Here is a 23,764-nt window from a genome sequence, read left to right on the forward strand (position 1 = left end):
CCTGTGAGCGCACACACACGGGCTCAGCCCCTACGCTCACCAACTGCTCCCATCTCCGTCACCGCGCCTGGGGCCGGCCCAACAGTTTCGCCTGCCTTAGGAACGAGGAGGTAAAAAGGGCAACTGCAGCTAAAACCCTGGGCTCCCAGTGCCCGATTTCCCCTTGCGCCGCCACGGAGGAAAATTCAAAGCTCACCGAGAAGGCCAGGGGCATGTAGTTTCGACGCCGGGCCAGCTTCTTGCGATCTCGCTCAAACTTCTCTTTCTGAGCCAGCTGCTGGTAATACTCCACCAGTTTATTAACCTGCAGGACACAAACGGAGGTCAAATAAATGCTAGTCCTGCCGCGCAGTGATCAGGATTTGCTGGGTTTCATCTCGGGACACTGCAGGGGGTTTTTCCTTTTATCAGGGAAATGCACAGGGAAAAGGAGGGAAGCCGAGTCCCACTTTCTACCGCTCAAGGAGGATTTGCATTTTTTACTTCTTATGGAGCCCTTCCTGCACAGCTGAATCAGGGTCCACGCGCTCTTCATGATGTGCTAGGGTTACCATTTGAGTGCCACAAGGAGAGCGACAGACTTTTTTTTTTTTCTTTTTTAACCTCCCACGTCTTCCGGGATCGTGAAATCAAGGCTGCAAGTCACAGAACGCACCGGGAGACCATGTGATGGGCAAGGATTAAAATGAAGGCCTTGCACAGGAAGAGAAGTAAGGGAAATAAATACCGCAGCTACCCTCAGCCATCCCATGGTCACGTTTTTCAAAAATTCTCTGCAGCTCCCTGCAAAGCTGCCCAAGTCCTTATACTACCCCCAGACTCACCCTCTGCGTGAAGGAGTTCTCGGGCTCCTGCCAACCTCCGCTGGCTGGAAGACAAAAAACACACGCTTTAAAACGTCATCCTACGCAGGCTGCTTGCACGTGTCTCGGGGTCCTAATGACTGCACAGTGAGCTAAGTGCGTTCTTTACAATACCAAACCCAGCGACAAAGTAAACAAGCTCCGTGCAATGCAAAGGATTATGTTTTCCAGCACAAAGTCGGCCTAGGCCCACTTCCGATCAGCAGGAACCCAACAAAGCATCGGAGTAAGAACTGAGGAGCCTGTGCAGCTCTTGCCCCTCGTGGCCAGGACGCCAACAGCCCTGAGCAACATTTTCTCTCAGAACACGGCCAGGCACACAATGCAGCCAAGGTTCATCAAGGCACGATACTTTACGTTTCTGGCTCCCAGACGTCCCGGTGCGGCTCTAGGCATTTAGTGCGTGCCCAGTCACCAAGCCACGCCATGGCTGTCTGCAGTGGCCAAGCGCAGTTCTTGTAATGCGGGGCCGAGTTTAGCAGGAGGTCGGAGAACGTGTGACATGATTGGTACTGTGCCGTAACGATAGCCTGGGCTGCTGTGGTCAGAGAGCAGGGCACGGTCTGAATGCGGCCAACTGAGAAGGTCGGCTGCACCCAGATCCTGCCCTGCTCTACTACCAGCTAGAATGGAAAATGCAAGAGACCGTGAGAAACAAGCAGTCCGACACCTAGGCTCTCATAAAGGGTGGCATTCCTTTAGCAGCGTCTTTCTCTGGTCAGGCTGCCGCCCGTCTTTCATCTTTGGGTTTCTGGCCTACTCAGAATCTGCAATCATCTTACACAAAGTTAAGCCACCCCAGGGGTGTCTCTTACTATAATCAAGATTTCTCTTCCCTTGCCACACTGACGGTTCTCCAACCTCCAGGGATAAAACCCTGACTCCCCCTAAAGATCGAGTGCACATCCTCACCGTGCAAAAGCCGTCAAAGAGCAACGCTGGAGGCCCACAGTTTCCGCCCGATACTACATTCGGCTATTGGGGGCACCCATCATGAAAGGTGACTCCTACCTCTACCTAAGTTACACAAACTGAGCTGCAAAAAAGATCATCAAATGCTCCGTTTTCTACATATTATGGACCTCTAATCCCCTACAAGCAGACCTCTAACATTTTCCAAGCCCTGGATCGTTTCAGTGCATCAGTATTGCTCTTTCTGAACTGCGCACAAAGCTCCCCAAACGGGTTAGGACATTTTAACACATTTTAAAAATGTGCTACCTTCATGCTGAAAAGAAAACTGAAGTGTCAACAAGTGGTTAACCTTGTGACAGTCTGACACCGGCCGGACCCTGGGATTAGGGAGCTCTACGAGCAGACGCAGGGCTTAATTTGTGGGGGAGAAATGGCCTGGAACGCAGTTCCACCCCTTCTTTTCAGGCAGCCTGCAGCAGAATGAGAAGAGAACAGCCACTCTGCTCCTTAACCCAGCTCCTCTCCTGTTTGGCACAACAAGGGGCTGAATTAGCCCAAGCTGGAAATTTGTGCACAGTACTGACAATTGTCAAGGCTTAACCTCTGGGCCTTGATAGTTCCACACGTGAGCTACATTAATTCACTGCCTTTTGGCTGTCTCCTAGGGCTTTACTACAGCCCGTTTCCATCTTTTATTCCGGGACCCAAAGAAGTAAAGCCCAGCTGGCAGTGTCAGTCAGTTCTGACCCTCCAGCCCCTGGAAGGGGCAGAGCCGAGTGTGTGGACGCTGCTTGCCCAGAGACGGGGCAGCCACACAGCTCTGATTTTTGTTCTATTTCCCAGCACAGTAAAGGAGGTTGTAAGGCAGAACTGCCAAACTTGAAGACACACGGGGGTGAATGCCTGTCAGCGGCTATGGGTGCACTGGTGTCCTGGGCCCATCGTCTCTGCCCCAGATGGCCACACCGGGAGAGGGGGAAGGGGGAAGAGTGAGAGGATGTGGGTTGGAGGAGTCAGTGATAAAAAAGGGAGGGTGAGGGCGGGAGAGAAGGGGAAAAGAGTGAGGGGATATATAGGGGGAAGAGAACGAGTGAGGGAACGTGGGAGGGCAAAGTAGTGAGTAAGCAGATTGGAGGGGAGGGAGAGAAAGTGAGGGAGAGGACTGGAGGGATGAGGTGTGAGCGAGATGATCAGAGTTGGAGTGGGAGGTTACAATCCGAGTGAAGCAATTGGAGGGTCAGGGAAAGTGAATGAGGAGAGGGGATAGAAACGGTGCTGTCCCTTCCTTCCTCCTTGACAGCAAAGAACAAGCTCCTCTTTTGAACTATAGGTTCCCTAAGGAAAGCGAACAGTACAGGCGGAGAGCGGGGCTCAAAGAGGAGGCCTGTGCCTTACTGGCTAAGAAGGGAGAGGGGGGAAAGTGGCGAACCAGGATCCCTAAGACAGCGAGGGCCCCATTCTCTACCGTCCTCCTCCTCACCCCCAGTGATCCTCCATCCCCAGCCCCTAGCAGTGCTTCAACCACACGTGCTCATCAGGTGAAGAATGGCTGGGGACTGGGGATGGAGGAAGAGTGGGAGGAGGAGGAGGAAGAGTGGGAAGAATGTGTGTGTGGGGGGGAATTCGCACCCGGCTCCCATCTCGCCGCATTCCACAGGTCCGTTTCCAACGAGAGTTAACTCACATTTTGCAAAGGCACTAACAGGTCCAGCTAGGACAGCCTCGCGTTGCAAAGGTTTAACAGATAGACCATCAGGAAAGAAAACAAGGATGGGCCATTGCTGGAAGCAAGAGTGTGGGGGAAAGAAAGGTTTGCTCCGAGACAGTGCTCGTAAGTGCTTTGAGGAACAGGTCTGCTCCTGCTAAATATTCTTTCACCATTTTACAAAACAAATAAGCCACTAATGGATGGGAACCAGAAACGTCACCTGGGGAATTACCAGCATTACTGTAATTCACGTCGCTGCAGCCATTACGCTTCTCCTATTGTTTCTTTTGGCAGGGCCCTGCAGGTCGTTCTTTCCTGGCATTGTTCTGACGAAACAGGCTGCCTGAACCAGAAAGGCTTTAGGGAGAAGGGAAAACCGCGCCAGTCCAGGGCTCAGGAAAGAGCCTCGGTCCCTGCACAGATTGCACCCGAGGTCTTCCACATGGAGTCTCTTAGCTGCTAATGCCCCTTCCCCAAGCTTGCAGCTCCAGCGTATAACTAAATAAAAGTGGATCATAATCAGGGCACCCGATCCTCAGGGCTTAGAAACTGCTAATTTAAGGGGTTCGTTTGCAGTCTAAGTCTTTTCGGTGGAACTAAACAGGGTGGTTTAGCGGCGTTTTCGGGGCATGAATTCAACCTTTTGCTGCGTTTGAGACGGGTTCAGTGTAATAAAGCATAAATCACTTTCTCTTTCCTTTTTACGTGCCTTTATTTCAGATACAATTCCAAAATGCAGCTGTGCAATGCTGTTTTGTGGGATGTTTGCATGTGGCTAGCACGGTGTGTGTGTGTGGGATCGGCTGAGGGCAGCGAGTGTTGCTGCTCCCGCTCCCTTCTCTGCTCCTACCTCCCCCCTATTAGCTCCTCTTTTTCAGCCGGCACAGCTTGGACTTCCTGCCAGCCCCCTTCTCCCATGGCGTCTCTTGGTTTTTTACTTTGGGTTCGGTGCCGGCCTGCTCCAACGACCTCATCCGGCCCCTGCATGCTGCCTACTCTTGATGCATGGTGACCTGACGACATTTCCAATTAGATCCCCATCGCTGATTATAATGCCTAGCTCCTCCCCCCTTTCTCACTGTCCACCTGACAATACTTACCAACAGACTTGTCAGCCATACCCACATCTCTGGAGGTCCAGCGACAAAACCCGCAAGCGAGATAATAAGCCTTCTTCATGGTGGTCTTGGCTGGGTCGTCTGGAAGAGGAGCTGGGATGCTCGTGGCCCGAGTTGACAGAGTGTGCATGCAGCAGGGGCAGTCAAAGCAGTTAGCACATCTGTCATGGAAAGCAAGGAAGACACGTTAAAAGCAGAGCTTCCACCAGCAGGCCAGCTTCGGTGGCTTGTAATAATAATATTATTATATTCTAGCTGACATTTCAGCTGGCCACAGTCAGCTCCCATTCGTCAACAGTCCCTCATTGTCCTTGGCAGAGGGAAAGAGCCGTTTAAGGGCAGGTAGGGGGGGTTCTTTTTAGCTAAAACGTTTCTGGGTGCAGCGAGAGAGAAACTGATTGCAGTTACTGTAAAACACCAGGAAATAAAGCCACCGAAGAACGACTGAACGGAGGTAAAATGTTTCTCCTATTGCACAAGGCCAGCCAGGTACAGTTACGCTGGTTAACTCTGTGTGCACAGCAGTTTAGTCTGAGGTTGTAACTCTGCACAATCTGGATCCACTTCTTAGCACATAAATGTGTTCAGTTCAACAGACTGTATGACAAGATGAACATTTCCCTTTGATTTAGAATGGATTCTTCCACCGTACTGTAACACAGCCACTACAAAACAATGAATTCCTTATTCAAAAATGCAGATAATACATCCAAACTTACAGAACTCACAGAAAAGTCCGATATGCGGCCAGACTTGGGGAGCTGTGATCGGGCACTGCCAGGGTGGCATGGGCTGGGGATGTATCCCCAGGGGGTTCTGTCTGAGTGGAGAGCCCAAAGCCACTGACGGACAGAAGCAGACGCTATAACCCACCAGCTCCATCCACAGAATGATGTAGTTTGCAACGAAAAGCAAAGCCTTGTTCCATAGCTGACAATAGCTCCTTATGGGGATACAATGTAGAGGCAAATTCCTAGGGGTTAGCAAGAGGAGCTTCGTTACAAGCAGACCAGCCGAATGTGGAGGGGGCCTCTCAGTATCATTTATTTCCCGCTGCATGCAAACGTATAGGCATCCCCTAGTCAAACTGTATCTTCCAATAAGTCTCTAAGGGAACAGAAACTGACAGCGCCTACATGGCACAAAGCGAAACATCTTTCTGTACTTTTTAATACAAAAGTGTTTCCAATCCGTTAAAAATCAGCAAATAAATAGTAGAACAGTGAATTGGTGTGCTGCCATAGCTGCTGGCAGAGTCCCTGCTGGGACACTGAGGTTTGCAAAATTAAAATCCTCACAAAAACGAACCACATCAGCTCTAGTTTTTAATCCTTTGCAACTGCATGAGCACTTGTTTTCGATTTAACTTCAGACTGAGAGACTGGTTGCATTCCTTTGCGTTTTCTACGGTTATGGCCACAGGTCATGAAATGACTTTACCGTGGGCTGCTTTAGGACGTTCACACGGTCATTCTATACCAGGCCGACAAGCAGGACAAGATTATCGAGAAATGAGATTACCAGATAGACAGAGAACTAAACTTGCACAGACATGAGGCAGTGCAAGAAATACGTCACACAAAGCAGGCTGAATAGGAGAGCCGAAATGTAAGCATTATTTTTCGAAACCACCTCAGAAATCAGCAAGAAGGGAATGCAGAGGCATGGCTTCGGGATAAAGGGGGTGGGTGTAGGTGTAAGTATACATGGCCGGCGCCCTAAGGGAACTTTCAGTCTTACACACCTGCTCTGACACAGTATTCCCCCCTCCCTTTCTCTCCTCTCCATAGTGCCCAGAATCCTCTGCCCAGTAGCTCTCCCCTGTACTCCCATCTCAATGTACCAGCAAGCCCCCGTAATCTCTTTGCCTCCCTTTTGCAATGCCCAGCATCCTCTCTCTCACCGCCTCCTACCTGGCCAGAATCCTCTCTCTATCTCTCTCCACAATCCCCCGCCCCCACATCTACCCAGCATCCATTCCCTTCTCTCTCGTGGCATCATGCAGCATTCTAGAGGTTTCCAGGGCTTATGCCTTGCCTCCAACATTTTGGCACCTTAGGCGACCACCTAGTTTGCCTAATGATAGAACTGGCATTGTGGGTATATGGAGGGTATAGAGCTGTGTATGGGGGGACTGGGGGAATATCATGGATGTGGGGCTTGTGTGCATGAGGGCGTGGTTGGAGCAATGCGTGTGGGTGTGTGTGTGGGTGGAGAGATTGAACTGACAAATATAAGAAACATGACGGCTCACAAATATGGCCTTATTTAGTCTGCCCACCTACAGCAACTGCTCAGCTCACCAATCTGAGATCCCCACGCTTTCTTCATCTTTTATTTTCTCCATCTCTCTGGGGGGGTGAGGGGTACTGGGAGTAGGTGTGCGCACAGGAGGTACAGGAATGGATGGGGATGCGTGTGCGGCGAGTGTGTCAGGGGGTGAAAGGCTATGCGTGGTGGCGTGTGGAACATCCTTTGCCACTTATTTTCCCTGGTCTCTGGACCTCTCGCTGCCTGTGTTGCTCTGGGGGGAGGGCAGAGTTCGGAGTGGGACACTGATCAGCATTCTAACAGTTTCCCATTAAAATCAATGGGGATTTTTTTCCCAGAAGCTTGGTTCTCTGAAAATACTGATCTAATGTTTCTGGTTTTCAAACACTCCCAAAACAGTCACATTTTATATCAGCATTTGGGGACTTTGCATCCCTGTTTTGGACAGTTATTGTGCTTCCAAGACTGTCAGATGGATGGTCAGTATGACCTAAATCCATTTTATGTAACTCCCTGCAATATCCTTTATGTCAGAAAGCATAAAACTGTTTCTCAATCGAATGTAAGTAGGAAAAGTCATCGTTATACCTGTTCTTTTTCACCTTGGCTTCAGCAGATGGCATATTTTCCAAACAGCTGGGACAGTAGTGTGAATCCACCTAGAAAAAAAAAATCAGTATAGTAAAAACCAAAATAAAGTTATACATGTTTTAGTCAACATAATCACACAAGGAAAGCCCAAATCCTAAAGTGTATCAAACAATCGATTATAAGAAAAACACTTGGATGATAGATTTGCAATTTTGTTTTGATACAAAAGATGTTTCAATAGGAGAAAGGGACCTTCATAACATCGAGTGGTTTACTTAGCCAAGTAGGAGGATTCTACCGCTGCTTCGGTCATATGTGATCATGGGTCAGGATTTTGTTGCTCATAAAAAATGAAAGGGTACTACCCATATACTTGAAATCTGTGCAGTGCTTGAGTATAATTCAATCCGTGAGCCCAACATGGAACCATACTTCAGGGACTGAAAAGCAAGAGGAAACGCCAACTTGAGCGCGTCTATTAAACAAAAGTCCCCAAGAACAAAAGGTTGACGATCAGGCACCTACACAGCAGGTTCTTCATCAGGCAGCCATTTGCATATCATGGAGACTCAGTATATGTAAATTTATCTCATGCATATTCATTGTGGATATCCTGAAACCCAACTGGCCGAGGGGATCCCCAGGACAGGTTTCGGAAGCCCTGATGTACACACATCCATGCAGTTATGTGGATTAAAGAAAAAGTTCCACCAGTCAGTGACCAACAGGGATAGGACAGAGGTTTATAAAACTGTGTGTTGTATGAACATAAAAATAGGGGACACTCCATAAAACAAATTGATAGCAGACATCCAACAAATTTAAAAAAGCTTTTTTTTTTTTTTCTTTATTTCAGTCAACACGCAAATTATGGAATTTGTTGCTAGAGAATGTGATCATAGCTGAATTAAAAGGAAAAATAAAAAAAGTTGTGGGCATGTTTCTGGAAAACAGGTCCATAAATTATTAGCCAGATAGACTTGGGTGTCTCTACCGCTTATGGTTGGCAGTGATGGTTATGGAAAAGCTTTCCTACTGGGATCTGCCGGGCACTTCCAAGTGACCCTGGCTGGCCATAGTCGGAGACAGGCTACTGAGCTTGATAGACCCAGTGGTCTGATCCAGCACGGCACTTCTACAGAAAATTTGGTGAGGACAGGAGACTAAATACCAAGATTATTGGAAGGGGGCACCCAGCGATATGGTGATCTCATAAGCCTTCTTCCATCTGGAAAGTAGTGTTTCCAAATGGTGAAACACTAGAGCACAAACGACTGTGTCTGCTCTTCAAGAAAGAGTCATTGTTGTCAATCCTAAGGATTGCAAAGTCCAAGAAAGTGTTCTCAAACTGGGAAAATGTTGAAGAGAATCAAGAGAGTTCGTTACATGGAAAGCCTGCAACATGTGCATTACAAAACATATGGAATTTCATTGGCAAAAATGTGTTCAGACGATGCCAGTGCTTCGAAAATGTCATTTGAAGGGCCTGATCTTGCACTATCGTCAGTTGTACGTAATTTGAGAGTCCAGTTGGATTGTGAATTGGCTACGAAAGATCATGTGCATAAGCTGGTGAAAATCGGGTACTACAAGTTGGTATATTGCGTTGATTTCAGCCATATTTGGGGTTTGATGATTTTTGGTTAGCTATGCAAATGATGGTATTAAATAATATTCACTATTGTAACTCACTTTTCTAGGGTTACCAAAAAAGACGATTAAATTGGTAAATTAAATTAAATTCCGCGGCCAGAGTACTGTGTGGAGTGGGGAGGTATGAACACACTATGCCTGTACTGAGGACCTTCATTGGTTGCCAGTATCTTTTAGGATCAGTTTTAAAGTGTTACTAATCATACACAAGGTTCTCTATAAACTGGAAAATGGCCGGTTGAGATCCAGAATACAGCGGTATGTGCCGCAAAGGGAATTACGGCCTGTGAATAAAGGTCTTTTAGTGACCGCCTCAGTGAAGGAAGCCAGCTTTAACATAGTTTGGAAATACAATTCAACGGCCTTCTCAGCTCTTTGCTGGGGATAAATGAAACACTAAATGAGATGCTACCAGACACTGCAAGTGACAAGAGTTCCTTTAGTACACGGCTAACCTGTTAATCACGCATGGCAAGGAGACGCTGAAATCCCCAATGAGACGGTATTTCACATTTCAGGTAACAGCAATCCTTCCTGCTCTTTCAAAAGACACACTAGTGACCACTGAATTCCAGCCATAACTGATCGTCCACTACAGAAGAGCCAACCCGATATGTATGACTGTTACCATAGTATCCTGTGACAGGAACTCTAGGAAACTGGAGGAGGTGAATAATTGCTTGGAAGTAATAAAGGAATAAGATTTTCCATTACAGGCTCAGTTAACTCAACTGGCTAATAAGTGACTTTGCAGAGAAGTTCTCAATTCTGCATGCCTGCTAAAAATAAGATTCCCCTGGCACTTGAGTTTTCTAAAATTTATTACATATACACTAATACATTTAAAGGCCCCTAATTGTATGCAGCCCCACTCCCACAGCAACCTAAAACTTAACTAGGAACTGAACAAATTTAAGATGAAGGCAGAAGCAAGAGGGGGCTTCTCCCAGTCTTCAGCATAGAGTTCACATGTATGATTTTTTTTACCCGCTGGTGAGAAACTGTATATGTGCATCTGTCGCAAAGAGCTCCTGTCTCTCAGAGGCTAGAGTGGCAGGCAGAGAGGTATATAGATGAGACCTTCAGGGACATCGTAGCCAAGTCCCAACTTCAGACTGGCAGCCCTAGTGCTGCCTTGAAGGAGGAAGGTCTCATGATGGGAGAGCATCAACCTGGTGTAGCAGGAAAGGATCCTGTAGAAAGAGCCTGCTCTCCAGATAATGCACTGTCCTTTCGTACCGAGGATATCTCCCCAAGGCCTACTGCCCAGGAGGGAAGGGTTAAGTCGGCTGTCATAGTTGGTGATTCGATTATTAGGAATGTAGATAGCTGGGTGGCTGGTGGGCGTGAGGATAGCCTGGTAACTTGCCTACCTGGTGCGAAGGTGGTGGACCTCACGCGTCACCTAGATAGGATTTTAGACAGTGCTGGGGAGAAGCCAGCTTTCATGGTACATGTGGGCACCAACGACATATGAAAATGTGGGAGGGAGGTTCTGGAAGCCAAATTTAGCCTCTTAGGTAGAAAGCTTAAATCCAGAACCTCCAGGGTAGCATTCTCTGAAATGCTCCCTGTTCCACGCGCAGGTCTCCAGGGACAGACAGAGTTCTGGAGTCTCAATGCATGGATGAGACGATGGTGCAAGGAAGAGGGATTCAGTTTTGTTAGGAACTGGGGAGCCTTTTGGGGAAGGGAAAATCTTTTCCAAAGGGAAGGACTCCACCTTAACCAGGATGGAACCAGGCTGCTGTCGCTAACCTTTGAAAAGGAGATAGAGCAACTTTTAAATTAAATCAAAGTGGAAAGCTGACAATCACTCAGCAGCGCATGGTCGGAGGGAGGTATTTTCGAAGGTTACTAATGAAGCATTAGAGTTAGGGCAACCCATCAGAGAGGTTCCAATAATAAGATAAATAGTCCAAGTGCCTGTAACTAAAAACTCACCTGAGCTAAAAAATTCCAATTTATCCTTGTCAACTGAAAAGCAGAATGTTAATACAAAAAAAAAAGAAAAGACCTACACTTTCAAGTGTTTATATGCTTATGCCAGAAGTCTAAGAAGTAAATTGGGAGAATTAAGAGTGTATAGCAATGAATAATGACATTGACTTAATTAGTATCTCAGAGGCATGGTGGAAGGAGGATAACCAATGGAATAGTGCTAAAGCAGGGTACAAATTATATTGCAATGACAGAGGTGCATCTTGGTGGCAGGGTGGCATAGAGTCCAACAGGATAAACATCTTGCAAGAGACTAAATGCACAACCGAAACTTTAGGGGTAGAAATCCCTTGCATGTTGGGAAGAGTATAGTGATAGGAGTATACTACCATCCTCCTGGCCAAGATGGTGAGACGGACAGTGAAATGCTAAGAGAAATTAGGGAATGTATCCAAATTGGTAGTGCAGTAATAATGGGAGATTTCAATTACCCCAATATTGACTGGGTAAATGTATCATCGGGACACGCTAGAGAGATAAAGTTCCTGGATGGAATAAATGAGTTTTATGGAGTAACTGGTTCAGGAATCGATAAGAGTTGGAGCAATTTTAGATTTAATTCTCAGTGGAGCACAAGATTTGGTGAGAAAGGTAACGGTGGAGGGGCAACTTGGCAATAGTGATCATTATATGATCAAATTTGAATTAAAGATTGGAAGGGGGGGGCAGTAAATAAATCCACGGCCGTAGCACTAAACTTTCAAAAGGGAAACTTTGAGAAAATGAGAAAAATAGTTTAAAAAAAAATAAAAATTTTGAAAGGCGCAGCTACAACAGTAAAAAGTGTGAACAGGCGTGGACACTTAAAAGATACCATCCTAGAAGCATAGTCTATATGTATTCCTCACATTTTAATATATTTATAAATGATCTGGAAAGGGGGACGACAAGTGAGGTGATCAAATCTGCGGATGACACAAAATTATGCATAAGAACATAAGAAGTTGCCATACTGGGTCAGACAGAGGGGTCCATCAAGCCCAGCATCCTGTTTCCAACAGTGGCCAATCCAGGTTACAAGTACTTGGCAAGCACCCAAACATTAAACAGACCTCATGCTACTAATGCCGGTAATAAGCAGTTTATGGACTTCTCCAGGAACTTGTCCAAACCTTTTTTAAACCAAGTTAAGCTAACTGCCTTAACCACATCCTCTGACAAATTCCAGAGCTTAATTATGCGCTGAGTGAAAAGAATTTCCTCCAATTTGTTTTAAATGTGCTACTCACTAACTTTATGGAGTGCCCCTTAGTCCTTGAATTATCTGAAAGTGTAACAACTGATTTACATTAACTCATTCTAGACCTCTCATGATTTTATAGACCTCCATCAGATTCCCCCTCAGCCGTCTCTTCTCCAAGCTGAACAGTCCTAATCTCTTTAGCCTTTCCTCATAGGGGAACTATTCCATCCCCTTTAACATTTGGGTCGCCCTTCTCTGTAGATTCTCTAGTGATCAATATCTTTTTTGAGATGCGGCGACCAGAATTGTACACAGTATTCAAGGTGCGGTCTCACCATGGAGTGATACAGAGGCATTATGACATTATCCGTTTTATTCACCATTCCCTTCCTAAGAATTCCTAACATGCTATTTGTTTTGATTTGGTTTTTTTTTTTAACTGCCGCAGCACACTGAACTGACGATTTCACTGTATTGTCCACTATGACATATAGATCTTTTCCCTGGGTGGTAACTCCTAGCATGAAACCTAACCGTGTAATTACAGCATGGTTTTTTTTTTCCCCTATATTCACCTTGCATTTCCCTACATTAAATTTCATCTGCCATTAGGACACCCAATCTTCCAGTCTTGCAAGTTCCTCCTGCAATTTATCACAATCCGCCTATGATTTAACTACTCTGAATAATTTTGTTTCATCTGCAAATTTGATCACCTCACTCTTCATTCCCCTTTCCAGATCATTTATAAATATATTAAAAAGCACTGGTCCAAGTACAGATCCCTGAGGCACTCTACTGTTTACCTCTCTCCACTGAGAAAACAAACCATTAAATCCTACTCTCTGTTTCCTGTCTTTTAACCAGTTTGCAATTCATGAAAAGACATTGCCTCCTATCCCATGACTTTTTAATTTTCTTAGAAGTCTCTCATGAAGGACTTTGTCAAATGCCTTCTGAAAATCCAAATACACCATATTTACTGGCTCACCGTTATCCACATGTTTATTAATCTCTTCAAAAAAAAACAAACAGATTTCTGAGGCAAGACTTCCCCTGGGTAAATCCATGCTGGCTGTATCCCATTAAACCATGTATATCTATATGCTCTGTGATTTTGTTTTTTGAGAATAGTTTCCAGGATTTTTCCCTGCACTGAAGTCAGGCTCACCAGTCTATAGTTTCCCTGGATCACTCCTGGAGCCTTTTTTAAATAATAGGTGTTACCATTGGCCACCTTCCAGTCTTCATTGGACGATTTTAATGATAGGTTATAAATTACTCGGAATAGATTTGAAATTTCATTTTGGAGTTCTTTCTGAACCCTGGGTTGTATACCATCTGGTCTGGGCAATTTGCTGCTCTTTAGTTCGTCAATCTGGCCTATTACATCTTCCAGGTTAACTGTGATTTGGTTCAATTCATCTGCATCATCACCCTTGAAAACTATCTGTGGAACGGGTAGCTCCCCAACATCTTCATTATTAAACATCAAAGCAAAGAATTCATTAAGTCTTTCCACAATGGCCTTATCTCCCCCTAAGTGCTCCTTTAACCGCTCGATCATCTAACAGTCCAACCGATTCCCTCGCAGGCTTTCCGGTTCAGATATATTTTAAAAAGCTTTTATTATGAATTTTTGCCTCTATGGCCAACTTCTTTTCAAATTCTCTCTTAGTCCCATCTTCTCAGTGTTTTACATTTAACTTGCCAATGCTTATGCTTTTTCCTTCATATGGATCCTTCTTCCAATTTTTGAAGGGAGGTTTTGGTTTTTTTTTCCTAAAATAGCCTCTTTCACTTCACCTTTTAACCAAGCTGGCAGGCATTGGCCTTCCTTGAACCTTTCTTAATGCATGGAATACACCTGGACTCTAAGATGGTATTTTTAAACAATGTCCACACCTGTTTACATCCTTTCTAGCTGCACCTTTCAGATTTTTTTTTTAATCTTTCTTGTTTTATCAAAGTCTCCCTTTTGAAAGTTTAGTGCTAGAGCTGTAGATTTACTTTCTGTCCCCTTCCAGTCAATTCAAATTGGATCATGTTATGATCACTATTGCCAAGTGGCCCCATCACCATTACCTCTCTCACCAAATCCTGCATTCAACTGAGAATTAAATCTAAAATATCTCCCTCTCTCATCGGCTCCTGAACCAATTGCTCCATGAAGCAGTCATTTATTCCATCCAGGAACTTTAGCTCTCTGGCATGTCCTGATGATAATTTTAGCCAGTCAATATTGGGATAATCGAAATCTCCCATTATAACTATATTGCCAAATTGGTTAGCTTCCTTTATTTCTCTTAGCGTTTCATAATACTGTCATTCCAAATAAAGATCACAACATGATGTACATATATATATATCGACAGGTACATTGACTTAATGAGGTCAAACAACATACAATTTAAAAACTGACACATATTTGGGATAAGGTATTTAGTTTAGGATATTTTTATTTATTTAGATTTAGATTCCGCTTTTCACATGTTTTTCAGCGTTTCAAAGTGGATTACATTCAGGTACTGTAGGTATTTCCCTATCCCCAGAGGACTTACAATCTAAGTTTATACCTGAGGCAATGGAGGGTAAAGTGACTTGCCCAAGGTCACAAGGAGCGACATCGGAACTTGAACCTTGGGTCTCCTGGTTCATAGCCCACTGTTCTAACCACTAGGCTACTCCTCCACTTAATGACTTTGTCCTTTGAGGGTGCATGCTCTGTGTTCAGGTGATTTTAAGTTAGGTTATAGGCATTTTGAAATAAAATTTTTAGGTCACATTTGAATTTCTCTGTTTCTGGAGTCAGTCAGATACTTGGGTAGAGAGTTCCATAGCACTGGGCCTGCTATTGAAAACATGTGGTCTCTTATTTTTGTTAGGTGAGTATTCTGTAATGATGGCACAGCTAGTAGTCCTTTGTTTCGCGATCTTAAAGATATCTGAGGCCTATATGATTGTAGTGCTACATCTACCAGAGTTATTTATTTATTTTATTTATTTAAGGGTTTTTATATACCGCGGCTCATTAGCAAACATCACCTCGGTTTACAGTGAACATAAATTAGCAACAAGCTTTACAATCCAACATAATTAAATAGTGATACATCGCTGATAACATTGAAATTATAATATAATTAAAATAAACTAAATTAAACTAGATTGGCAGGGGGGTAAAGAGCCGGAGTATCAAATTAATGGTACATTATTAACAGTACAGATCTTACAAGGTCAGAATTAGATGATAGATAAATAACAATATTAATAATATTGCAAGTAAATAGGTCGCCAAAGTGTGTTTAGTGTTATTAAACAAGAGATAGATTGTTAGAATGGATGGTGCATTGTTAGGACTTTGTAGTTGATGCAGGATTGTACAGGTAGCCAATGAAGAGCTAGCAGTGAATGTGATATGTAATTAATTTTCCTTGAACCTGTTAAGAGTCTAGCTGCAGCATTTTGTAATAGTGGAAGTTGTTTTTAGAAGAGAGTTGTGAGCTCAGAGTAGAAGTGAATTACAGTGGTCTAAGTTTGAGAAAATGAGGGTCTGCAGGACCGTACAAAAGTCTGTGCGAGTCAGCAACGGTTTCAATCTATGTAATAAGTGCAGTTTGGCATATCCTGATTTGATTAACTTATTTACGTGCTTTTCCATTGATAGGTTCTCGTCAATCTGTATACCTAAGTCCCGTATTTGGTCTGAGGGTGTGATGTTGAAGTTACCCATGTCAAGTGTTTGAGGAGTCACTATAGGTAGATTTCTTCTCAGTAGAATGATTTCAGTTTTATTAGTGTTTAGAGTTACTTTAAGTTTGGATAGTTTATGTTGTATAGCCTTCATGTGTGCTGCTACAGTTAGTCTTGCATTTTCAATAGATTTGGTATATAGAATTGAATGTCATCGGCGTATAGGAAGAAGGCGATTCCTAGATCAGATAGAAGTCTACATAGAGGAAGCTTACAGATGTTGAATAAAGTTGCTGAGAGAGCTGAACCCTGGGGGACACCTGCAATCGGGAAGCTGATGGACATGTGGTTGCCCAGTTTGACTTGGAATGACTTTTTTGCTAGGAATGAGGAGATTCACTTCATTACATTGCCGTCAATTCCAATTTTTCTCAACTGCTGGCATAGTAGGGTATGGTCAATGTTGTCAAAGGCTGCCGATAGATCAAGTAGTACCAGGAAATAGGATTTGTCATTGTTAAATTCCCGGTCCATTAAGGATACAAGTAACGTCTTGGTTGAGTGATTTTTCCTGAACCCAAATTGGTTTGGATATAAAATGTGCTGGTCATCTAGATAGTCTTCTAGTTGTGAAAGTACTGGGGTGGTTTTTTTTAGAATCTTTGAGAAAGAGCAGGTTGGATATTGGTCTATAATTTTCCCCAACTGACAGAACAGCTGGTATTATTTTTTAGTATAGGTTTTATCACTGCTTGTTTCATCATATCAGGAATAAAACCTTCTGAGAGTGATTGATTAAGGATGTGATTGTTGGGGTGATAGTGCTATTTATTGGTTTAAGAAGCTAGCTGGAATGGGGTCATGTGGGTGATTTGCAGGTTTGACTTTAGTAATGATTTGAGTGATTTGTAGTTTAGATACTCTGTCGAAAGCAGTCCATTTGGCTGGTTCACATTTGTCTTCATCTTCTATGGTTGGTGAGCAGGTAGGGAATTGAGTTTTTAGTCTAGTTATTTTTTCTAACAAATGAGTAGCGTATTTGTTGCAGGCATTCTTTGATGAGTGGTTGTTGCTCAAGGTAGAGGAAGATGGGTCCCTTGATTACGTGTTTAATGACATCAAAGATTAATTTAGAGTTAAAAATTACCCCATGAATCTAATTGGCATAGTATTCTTTTTTTTTTTTTTTTTTGCTGTGTTGATTAGCAACCGGTATTGAGAGATGAGTGATCTGTATTTTCCAAGTGATTCTGAAGTCGGGCTTTTCCACCAAAGTTTCTCGGATTTTCTCAAAGATTGTTTAGAGTATCTTAACTCCTCATTGTACCATGGTTTCTTTTGCTTAGAGGTAAATTGATCAAGTTGGATTGTTTTTGTTTGTAATGGGCTTAGGTCATCGGCTATTTCTTTAACCATGATATCCCATGCTTTTCAAATGAAGCAGAGGTGCTGGCATGGTTGAAATCAATAAGCTGTTTTGTTGTTGGGTTTTTTGTTTTGTTTTTTTTAATGATTCTGCAAAATCTGGCTCTTTTTCCTGAAAGTGAATGTATGATTGTTATTTGTGTTTTATTTGGGTTGAGGAAGGTTATGTCTACTTTTAGTAATTGGTGATCAGACCATGGCAGTATATAGTGTGAGGTATGTATCATACAATTGTTACGATTGGCAAATATAAGGTCTAGAATATGACCTATTTTATGTGTGGGTTTGGTTACGAATTGTGACCATCCCCTTGCTTCCATTGTTTCTAAGAAGGTTTCACAGGCAGCGGATTTGATTGTTCTATCAACATATAGGTTAAAGTCACCTACTATGAGGTGAAGGAAACGCTTTAGTGAATACTCTGCTTAGTGGCAAGCAGTCTTTTTGAAGTATTGCCGGGGGGGGGGGGGGGGGGGGGAAACGACAATAGACGATTCCGATGTTTATTTGTGGAGATTTAAGTATTGCTACTTCCTAGGGAGGGTTAATTTCTACTTTGTATGGATTAAGTTTGAGCTCTTTTTTTTTTTACTAATAATTAGTAAACCCCCCACCTTTACATTTCAGTCAGGGGAAGTGAGAGACATCATATTTGGACTGTTTAATTTGATTTAAGAGTATGTTATCTTTATTGTCCAGCCAGGTTTCGGCAATGCAGAAGATGGTGCAGTTTAAATCATCAAGTAAATCATTTATAAGAGGGATTTTTTTTTTAGAAACAGACAGCTTTCAGAAGAAGCAGTGTGAGTATTAGGTAGGAGTGATCTGCTGAAGAGTTATTTCTCATGGGGTGGATTAGGTTGTTGATTGTATGCTATTTGTTTTGGTCAGGTGGATTGTAGTATACTCCTATTGCTATATTGGTCCCCAAATCGCGTGGGATTTCTACCCATAAAGATTCTACTGTGCATTTAGTCTCTTACAAGATCTTTATCCTGTTGGACTCTATGTCATCCCAAACATAAAGTGCCACCCTGCCCCCAAGCTGATCCACCCCATCAAAGCAGTATAATTTGTACCCTGGTATAGCACAGTCCCATTAGTTATCCTCTTTCCACCATGTATTTGGGATGCCAATTATATCTACCTCTTCATTCAATGCTATACATTCTAACTCTCCCATCTTGCTTGTTAGACTTCTGGCATTGGCATACAGGCATGTCAAAGTATTCATTTTTTGTATTAGTACCAGTTGACAGGGTTAATTTGGAACCTATTATGTCAGATGGATCTTAACTTATAGGCACAGGGACTACTTTTCTTTTATTGGAGCCTCTCTGTTGGGGATGCCCTAACTCTCCTACTTCATTAGTACCCTTCCAAGATACCTTCCTCAGACGGCTTTCCCCTTTGTTCTAGTTTAAAAGCTGCTCTCTCTCCTTTATAAAACGTTAGCACCAGCAGCCTGGTTAAAGTGGAGCCCATCCTTTCAGAAAAGACTCCCACTTCCCCCTCAATTTTTCCAGTATATTAACCCAATAGACTAATCTATCACAGATTATTTTATTAGGCAAAAATATCCGGGTATAGAAAAACCCCGCCCCATTACTCGCCCTGCCAACCCAACCATGCAATCAGGCAATGAGAAAAGCTAACATGACATCCATCCGAACTAATCAAAAGAGGCGTAATATTGGACCTGACTAAATTCTACCAATCAACGTCAACGTTAAAACTCTCCACGGCGTAACCCCTGCAGACTAACAGCCAAACAGAATGCAGGCTGTCTGAAGCCATTAGACAAAGCCACCAATCGCCAGCGAAAAGGCGCGGCTGCCAGTCGTCATCAGCCCATCCCTCTAACCATCAATGAGACAGCCGAACGTCATCTTGTGTAAAAATAAGCCGCCTCTCACCTCGTGCGACACACATTCTAGCGATCGCAGCTCGCTGCAGTAGCGGCAGAAATAGAGCTGGGAAAGGGGCGCCCGGATTTTCTTTTCGCCGTCGACGAGGTACAAGACCCTCTCAGACTGGAGCAGCGACGCCATCTTGGTCGAGGAGCTCGCCCTCTGACCCGGCGCGCTCACGTGACCAATGCTCCTGCCGGTGACGTTAGGTTCACATGACCGGCCGTACGCTCCTCCCGCCTGTGGGTGACGTGTGGCGGGGGAGGCAAGAGTTGCCCGCGTGGGCTATTTCGCACCCAGTTGGGCTACTTTTCTTTCCATTGTGTGTGAAGAATGTTTTTGTGCTGGGCGATTGGGTAGTTGCAAAGTGAGGGAGGGGGCAAATAAGAGAGTGGGGTGCACAGGGAGGGGAAAAGAACAAAAAAGGAATTGGTGGGCAGAGAGGAGAACAATGCCGTTGCCAGCTTGTGCTAACGATGACTGTGACATTTAGATCACGTGATGGCCGTAAGCCCCGCCCTTGGATGACGTGCGCGGCTCCGTCTTCTAGGCCGCGGGCGAGTTCTTCCCATGGGAAGCTGGCGAGACGTAGCTGCATGCGCTCAGGGACGGGTGCGGCAGTCTCTTAATTGCCCACATAGGCTCTGCATGTGAGGGACGCACCCTCCGTGAGGATAAATGCCTGTTTAGCCGGTGTGGGTTTTATATTGCTTTTTGTTCTGTGGCCAGCAAAGAACAAAAGAGCTCCTTGACAGTTTATATGCGGGGGCCTTGCAGCTTTTACCAGTTGCATGTTCATTTCTCTTACTTTTTAGCCCTCTTCCAGTTGTCTGGAAAGCTGATGGTTCAGTCCGTCCTTCTGAATCTGGAGGCATGATGACTTCATTTTTTTTAGGATTTTTTTAGAATCCAAGCCGGTCCTGGCTTTGTCCCATTGCATGCATAAACTTCACTTATATATATATTCTTAAATCTAAACTGTAAGAAAGAAAATCAGAACTACAAGTAATACTATTATAATAAACCCGTCAGATTTCCACTTTGAGGTTCATGTAGTAAGCCACGAAGCTCTTTGCAAACGTGTGGCAACTTATTAAAATGCGTTTAACGTTATTTTTGTGAGAATCTGTTCTAATTTGGTGATGTGTTATATTTATTTCTTTAATGTATTTATTTATTAAGCTCTTATATACCGTCGTTCAGACTGGCCATCTCAACGGTTTCCATGAATGAAACATAAATAACAATAAATTAAATAAAATGCAATTAGTCTTATATTTTTATGTATGATTTTTGTATCCTGCCCTGAGCCTTGGAGGGCGTTGGCTATAAATAATTTAAATAAATAGATGAGCGACATATTATGCAAAGTTGTTAATTACCTGTAAAATCATGAATAACGTGCTAATTGCTATATCGCAAAATTAACTACACCTCAGGAGGTTTTGATAAACTGTGTTATTTTCACAAATATTTGTCTTATGTTCTCATTTGTATACCCTCAAAGTAAATTTTGCTAAATATGAATTATTTTTTAAAGAATTCTGTAAGTTAGTAGGTCAGTCTTTTTGTGTGAAGACCTATAGTGTTCCTGGAATTTGTTGAAGTTCACAGAAACCTGATCACTGATGGAAAATATACAAACATTTTTTAAAAGCACATTATTTGATACATTTCTTTCCCTGTGTTGTGTTACCAATTTGTTTGTTTTTCAATATGAATTTATTGCAGATCTGGTGTTAATATGTCCAGAAAACTCTAAATAAAATCACTTTTCTGAGCTGAACCATGGATCTAGTTGTTGTCCTCTTCTCTTTTTGTGTTTGCACTGCTTGGGTATGGATCCCTCGTTTCCTTGGCTATCTGCCTGCTGGTCCTCCAGTCAGATACTGACCAGGCCTAACTCACGGATTGATCAGAACAGAGATCTCATAAATACAATAATTTTAACAGACCTCTTCATCTGTTGCCTTATATTAAGTATGTAGTCAATATAAGTAAGCTTTGTAATAATTAAGGACATGTAAACAAAAAAAGAAATCCCTAGTTTCGTAGGGGTGTGCAGACAAAAATATTTTATAATTTTTCTGTCATCTTATGTTTTTTTGGGGGGGCATTTTTCATTTTTTACATTTTCCAATAGTACATGATAAGACGTTTTAATGTGTGGTATTGGCAGCACACACTAAAAGCTGACCTCCAGCCTCACTGCTCTTCTGCTGATTTAAATCTGTGCCACCCCTCCTGGCTGGCCATTAATCTATCTCATCTTTGAGATCCCCAGTTGTTCCTACTCTACTAGTGCTGTATTCAAATGGTGCCAAGTGGCATGCAGGTGGAAGGTGAGACACGGGTCAGCCAGTGCCATTTTGCATTTCAGTGCTGGCAGGCATCATGCCTGCTCCTGAACACCTTCAGCTTCTCTTTAAGTAAGGGGGAAGGAGGGGATGGGAGAGTCAGATGCTGAATTTGGTGAAACCCAGGAGGAGATAAGATTTGGGTTGGGGACAGAACTTACTGGGGCTGATGTAATAAGGTGTGCTGAAGCTGCCATGGGTTTGTACGTGTGTTTTCCCCACGCAAAGCCCTACATGGGCATGTAATAAGGGTTTTGTGCGTGGGGGAAAAAAGCTCACCTGTGATTTTTCTGCGCGAGTGCATTCTAATGGCACGCAAAGGAGGCAATTATTTACGGGCAATGCAGGGAGATCGGGTTAGTGCAGATTTTTTTACTGTGGGTTTTTAGCACCTGGGTTCAGGGCAGGAGGTAAGTGAAAGTGCAGATATGGAGACCGTTTTTATGATGCTTTGGTGGGTCAGCCAAGTGGCGGACGGAACGGTTATACAGAAGGCAGTTTCTCGAGGCAGAATCACCCCCGTGTGTTACCGCGTGCATTTCGGCATATATGTTTGCTGTGCGCGGGTTTTATGCATGTATCTAACATACGTGGCTGTTATTACATCCCACACTGCCACTGTTTTTGCCACGCACACCAAAAGAAATCCACATGGATTTCAGCACGGTTCTTCTTACATTTGCCCTACTGTGTTGGGGAAGCTGGGGGAGAGAGGAGGGTAATGAGGGGCCAGGTTTCAATTTACAAGATTTGGTCATGGTGGGGTGTGCTTGGGGCTACATGCCCCTTTAAATCTTGTGAGCCAGGGATGGTGGGTAGTGGGTACCTGCTGATGCTCTCAGCAAAAAGTCAGCTAACCTGAAGCAGCAGGGATTGCAGTTTGTTTTTTTTTTTTGTTTTGTTTTGTTTTTTTTTAAATCATGGCATTCTGTTGGCATAGCAATGAATGCTTTGCATGCATATGCAGGTGCATTAGCTCACTGCCATGGGTGCACTGGTGACTGATTTGTTTGCCAGGAAATAAATTTAAAGTTTGTGATCTTCGTAAATACTGTGTGCTCTGTCCAAAAAGCACGTGATAATGCCAAACATGTTTACCACTCATTGCATTTTATTACATAGACCCCTAAAGTGGCTACTTTTTTGGCTGAAAATTTCTCTTAAATGTAGGCATGCTATTTGCCAACATTTAGGGTCCTAGCATTAAAAATTAGGGCTAGGTGCCTAACCTCACCTTCTTTTTAGGTGCTCAGCAGAGGAAAATTTCCATTTGTGCAGACCTAGTGCCTGACTCTTTAGTCGCCTAGATCTTGTGAATATCGGCCCCATTAAGGTATTTTGAGATTTATTCTCTGATGCACGATATCCAATACTCCATTTATTGCAAATTCAGCTGTTCTCCGGTTATAATTTCACCTCCCTAGAAAACTGAGGATTTTTGCAGATGAGAAATTTCATTACAATAGCGCACGCAATTGAGTCAACTTCCATTTAAGAGGAAAGTTTACTGAAATTAACTCAGATATGTTCATTTAGTGTGAATTTTTTTAAACTCTAGGGAGCAATAATCAAACTGCCCGCACAGGCACAAGCTCCGCGGGTCATTCTCACCCATAAAATAGACACCAATAATCCTTGCCGAAGGGAAAATTACCCGCAGAGGTTTGCACCAGCTTTCTCTGCAGGCCATTGTTTTGGAACAAACCGTGGACAAGTTTTTATAATCCAAACTACTGGGGTTCCATTCTCAGACCTCTGGCTGCCCCCCTAGCTGAGAAACACATGGCACTTTTATTCCCACACGGGGTGGGTAATTATTAAAGAGCCCACACCCGGGGGTTCCCGCAGCTTCGCCTGTGGAAATGCCTTGGATTATTGCCCTTTTTTATTTTGCAAAAAGGAGCTGCTACTGAAAGATCGAAGCAGCGCCTCTCTCCTGAGTATCCGGATGCAGCCATCCGACAGCACCACCTTTTGATCCCAAATGCTTTGGATTGTACCTGCCAGTGAAACAACACTGCACATTTTGTTGTAAAAGAAACCAAAGCTGAGAGAGAACTGCTTTCTTTGTTTTTTTTG

At 43.7% G+C, this 23,764-nt stretch overlaps 1 protein-coding gene across 2 annotated transcripts in view; it reads right to left on the bottom strand.

The window, feature by feature from the left end:
• DCTN4 (dynactin subunit 4) overlaps positions 1 to 23,764 on the bottom strand; it is a 70,806-nt gene that overhangs the window by 23,839 nt on the left and 23,203 nt on the right. Inside the window, exons 1-5 of one of the 2 annotated variants that reach the window (XM_029583222.1) lie at positions 19,335 to 19,619; positions 7,464 to 7,534; positions 4,587 to 4,765; positions 825 to 868; positions 197 to 304 (exon numbers count right to left, since the gene is read on the bottom strand). In XM_029583222.1, coding sequence (XP_029439082.1) covers positions 197 to 304; positions 825 to 868; positions 4,587 to 4,765; positions 7,464 to 7,534; positions 19,335 to 19,469 — 537 coding nt within the window. In that variant the 5' untranslated portion in view covers positions 19,470 to 19,619. Of the gene's footprint in view, positions 1 to 196; positions 305 to 824; positions 869 to 4,586; positions 4,766 to 7,463; positions 7,535 to 19,334; positions 19,620 to 23,764 lie in introns of those variants that run through there. The other variant, XM_029583223.1, reaches the window with a different exon arrangement.

Source organism: Rhinatrema bivittatum, chromosome 18 (assembly GCF_901001135.1).
Source record: "Rhinatrema bivittatum chromosome 18, aRhiBiv1.1, whole genome shotgun sequence".
NCBI lineage: Eukaryota > Metazoa > Chordata > Amphibia > Gymnophiona > Rhinatrematidae > Rhinatrema > Rhinatrema bivittatum.